The 4,917-nt window shown below is 35.0% G+C and overlaps 1 protein-coding gene across 1 annotated transcript; it reads right to left on the bottom strand.

Moving 5' to 3' along the window:
* Positions 1-230: 230 nt before the first annotated feature.
* Positions 231-4,363, bottom strand: LOC114270940 (thiosulfate sulfurtransferase 16, chloroplastic). Its single transcript, XM_028212557.2, has 7 exons — positions 4,034-4,363; positions 3,841-3,939; positions 3,618-3,728; positions 3,385-3,458; positions 2,823-2,893; positions 2,300-2,353; positions 231-630 (listed from the first exon to the last, which is right to left on the bottom strand). Exons 1-7 carry the CDS (start codon positions 4,111-4,113, stop codon positions 556-558), a joined length of 564 nt encoding a protein of 187 aa, XP_028068358.2. The 5' UTR covers positions 4,114-4,363; the 3' UTR covers positions 231-555.
* Between the last annotated feature and the right edge of the window lie 554 nt (positions 4,364-4,917).

Raw genomic sequence — 4,917 nt, 5'->3', positions numbered from 1 at the left:
TAGCTGTAATAGTTTTCTTATTTTGGTGAGCGAGTTGCAGCAACTAGGTGGGGTCAGACCAGCATCTCTAGGCTAGGTTTCTATAATTTGATCGAAGCCCAAAGAGAGCTACATTGCTTCATTGAATAAAAGCTAGGAAAATGATACATCCCCTAAAAATGATACACTTGGCAATGAAAAAAAAAAAAGAAAAGACATAAACATCATTATCATTGTAGGACTCACCCCTATTAGAACTCATTAAAGCTCCTTTATTAGAACTCCCAATCATTTTTCTAAAAGCTAATCTAAGTACACTGGTGCAAAGCACGAACAGGACTTATAACTGTTCTTTCTTTTTCTTTTTCTTTTTCTTTTTTGGTAAACAGGACTTTTAACTCTTCATGTGTGAGAAAGTTGCTATTATTTCCTTCTTTTTACAAATGAGACCTAACAGTCTCCTACATATCCCAAGATCTGTAGTATCTGTTGTAAACCTTTTACCAGAACGTTAATTTACTACATTGGTTGAGTTTTGTACATCAAACGCCTATTTTGTGCAGAAAATGGCAGCATTTATGAGACCGTGGGAAGTCCAGTCTGTGTCCAAGCAGCATACCCACCAGCAATATCTGTAACACCTGTAAAGGCCTGCATGAAAGAATTGAAGATTCCGTCAGTTCAGCAGAACTTGGATCAAATTTGAAGCCAACTTGAGGAATTGATGAGCCGAGTGCAGCTATGTGAAACTGAAATATATTTGCTCAATATACAGATGCACAAAGGAATACGACTCAAGAAAGTGTAAGACTTCATTTTCTTCTCTGAATTATACTAGTTTGATCAAAACCATGAATAAATCTAGTAGAAACCTTGAGATTCATATTAAGTGCAAGTTCATGATTTCAATGAATCATCACAAATGGACAAATGGTCAAATGTGCAATGCTAACTAAAAACTCGTAGGAAATCTTCAGGATTTGCAAGCCATCTGTGATTTGGAAGGCTTCACCAAACTAAATAATTCTAGACTGTCAAGCCAATTTTTCGCTCAAATGATCCATGAGTAGGTTAGAAAGTGTGCATGCAAATATTGACACCAAAAAAAAAATCATTAGACCTGAAATATTATTACAGTAGTCCAAAATTGAGACAACATGTTCAAATTGTCATAGGATACCATTGAAACTAGTATTTTGATCCAACCAATTGGTAATGGCAACATAATATTTTGTAAACTTTCATCCAAAGAGATATGTTCCATGGTTATCATTAACCAAGTTCACTTTCAATACCTATTTCCAAAGATTTCTACTAGGTTGGTGCATTAATGCTTCACTAATATTGTAAGGACTAACGCTTCACCTGAACCTAAAAACTTAGAAAGCCTTGAATGCTAAAGAATAAAGATTTTCTAGACTAATTCCCAATAGTTTAAACATTAATGATTAATTCTTCTTGCACTTGACATGAATGATTAATTCCCGTTAGTTTAAACATTAATGGTCTTTGTCACACATCGATGGTCTTGGTGAAGAAAATGACTTCTTGTTATATTCCAAACAAACAGAAGTTCCTGTCAAGTCCGAACAGCATTAGGGCAGTAGTCCTCTCAATTGGCAATGACTAGGGTTGCAAACGAGCCGAGTCGAGCTTTAGTATGTTTGGATTTGTTTATTAAGATTTTAACGAGCTCGAGTTCGAGCTCGAGCTGAATAAAAATTTAACGAACCGAGCTCGAGCTCGAGCCGAGTTGGCTTAGGCTCGACTGGAGCTCGAGCCTGTTCACGAGCCTTAACGAGCCAAAAAATTTATAAATTCATACTTGCATGTGAGACTAAAGTTACAATTAAAACTTTGATTTTACAATTATGTATACAATATATATAAACATATTAAAAAAAAGTCCATGTTTTACTAAAATAATAATATCTACTACCACTATTATATAAATGTACTATCTATAGTTAACTATTATTTACATTTATATTTTTTAAAGATATAAATAACATATTTTTCTTATTTTTTATACATATTTTTATATTATTTAATATATAAATAATAAATATTAAACGAGTCAGCTAACGAGCCGAACTTTAGAATGTTTGGGCTTGTTTATTAAAAATTTAACAAGCTCAAGCTCGAGCTCGAGCTCGAACACAAAAAAAAATTAATAAACCGAGTTCGAACGAGCTCTTATCGAGCCGAGTTCGAACGAGCTCTTATCGAGCCTGTTCACGAACGGCTCTGTTCATTTGCAGCCCTAGCAATGACAATCTAATATGCATATAACCTGCATCTATTTAGAAGATATACTTACAGCTGATATAAGGTCTGTCGCTGCCATTAGCGATCTTTTACCAAGCTGGCATCCCTGAAATTCAGAAAGAAAGTCTCCAAAAGTCAGCCGAAGGGATTAAGACAAGATTTTATTTTGACACACCATCCAGGCAAATGAAGGTTTTACACAAGCAGCTTGAATATTGTTGTAATATTGTTACTTCAGCCATCTACAATATCTATTTAATAGTATCATAATCAATAAAACCTTGGCAGTTTTATATTTTTGTGAACAAAAATGATTGAAGATCTCTCATTGGCATGAATTTGTTATTGAGCAATAGTACCCAATCTACATAAAAAATCTACTTTTAATGCCCAGAAAAAAGGTTCAATCCAAATGAAGAGGATAGTTATGTTACAATTTATCTATATTTCATTCTCATCCGACATGAACTTCTTGTCGCTTGTATAAAAAAATTCATTACATAGATAGTGGCTAAAGGTGAACTTGACAAAAAGTCAATGCCAAAGAATAAAATAGACAAAAATTAGGGACTCACGACAATAATTTCATCATCTTTTCCAAAATGTAATAGAACTTCCTCCAAAAAATTAGGGTTCTTTGTCATGCCTGCAGTGAGTGAACAACAAAAGAACAAAGCAACAAATTAAAGAAGATAATGGACTGAAATTACAAGGCATCGGCATTGAGGTTGTCTGACCTAGAATAGGCCCCAATCACCTTGTTTCCAGGCTTTTGAATTGTGATTGTTAATATAACTAAACATTGAGAGAAATTCTTGGATCATCCTCTAGCTTATAAAACTCAGGGAAAGTATCCAAGAAAAAAAAAACAACATTTAGTGTTCGTTCCTCTATTTATGAATTGGGAGGGGAAACGAACGAAGGCACAAACTAGTCAACCTGCATTAACCTCATTTTTGAATTCTTACTGTGAGAAATGCAACGATTGATCAATAAAACACAACAATTGATGTACACTTGAAACGGGCAAGGGTTCGAAGTTGAATCAGTCAATTTTCACTGTCATGCCCATTCTCATCAAAACAATGTCATAAACAGATTAGAATTGCAAATTTGCTCTCAGTAATAGACACAAACCTGATCCAACTTTGAACATGTAAGGAACATTGATGGCCCCAACAGCATGCCCTGCACTAAACTCCTCAGCAGTCCTACACACAGTCACACCCACCAACAAAAAAACAGTTAGCACACCACAGTAACACTCACAGATTCACCATCTCTACCCAATCAAATCAATTTTGCAATTCAGAAATTTTTTAATAACTCTGCAAAAAAAAAAAAAAAAAACAATGAATCACAAACACTACCTAACATCCAAATACCGGTGTCCAGCCTGAAGAAGCTCGTGGGCTACTCGAACCGGGACCGATGTTGGAACAGCTGCCGATTCCACATTCCCTCGGACCGTAGCCATCCAACTGTTAATTAAATTCCGAAAGAACAACAAAACACAGATGATTGTTTGGTAAGCACCTAAAATTTTCAAAAGCATTCGTGATTGAGGAATTTAATCAAACATGTAATACGCACTTGAGGCTGGAGTTTCTGTCTTCGCGACCAGCGATACGCTTTTTGGGGACTCGAAACCGCGAAGCCGCCGTGGAGAGTTGCGATGAAACTGGCATACACCTACAAGTAGTAGTGAATTGAGAACCAACCACACAAATGAATGCTCCATATAAAAAAATACGATTGAGAGAGTAAGTAACGTAGAGTGAGTGACCTGAGATTGAGGCATTCGTGAGGAGCAAGGAGTTGAGGAATTAAGAAGCAGGGTGTGGAAACGAAGAGCTTGGTCGTCATTTTTTCCACTCTGTTTTTCTGTGTGTAGAGAGACTTTTGGAAGACAACTTTGAATCGAAGAGAAGAATTTGAAGCGCAGGAAGACGGTGAATATGGCTGGATGTATCATCATCGTCGGGCATGCCGACATTATTCATGTACGACTAATGCTTATCCTCGGTAAAAGGTGATAAGGACTCCGCGAAAAGTGAGAGTCACTATGGATAAGGATGGTAATGGCGGTTGATAAGGGTCATAATCATAATCGGCCAAAAAAATATATATATATATATATATATATATTATATCGATTATTTGGACAATCAATTGGCGGCAAATTTTATTTTCACATCTAAATAATTAAGAGGGCATACTTAATAAATTTTTAATTTAATGATAATTATATCTTAAATTTTAATGATCATAATAGACATTTAACAATACTTGTAATATTATATATAAAAAAATCTTTATACATATCTTTTATAAATAAAAAAATCTTTATACATATCTTTTATAAATAAAAAAATCTCAATGTACACCTTCTGAGTTAAAAAAATAAATCCTAGTTTTTTTTTTTTGCTGTTGTTGCCATTTTGCTTACTATATACTCTATGGCCCTGTTTGATTGGGGGATATAAAGATTGGGATTGGATATTATATCCGGTGGGGTCCATATATCCCATGTTTGCAATTTTTTTTTGAAGGGGATATAATATCCGGTGGGATTGTATATTCCCCAAAAGTGGAGGATATACAATACCACACCCCCCCATTATATCATATCCCCATGGTGGGGATATGATGTAAAAAGTCAAATTTATC

This window comes from Camellia sinensis, chromosome 1, assembly GCF_055761805.1.
Source record: "Camellia sinensis isolate YWXY chromosome 1, ASM5576180v1, whole genome shotgun sequence".
NCBI lineage: Eukaryota > Viridiplantae > Streptophyta > Magnoliopsida > Ericales > Theaceae > Camellia > Camellia sinensis.
Note: the sequence above shows the minus strand (reverse complement) of the source record. Positions and strands in the feature narration are given on the sequence as shown.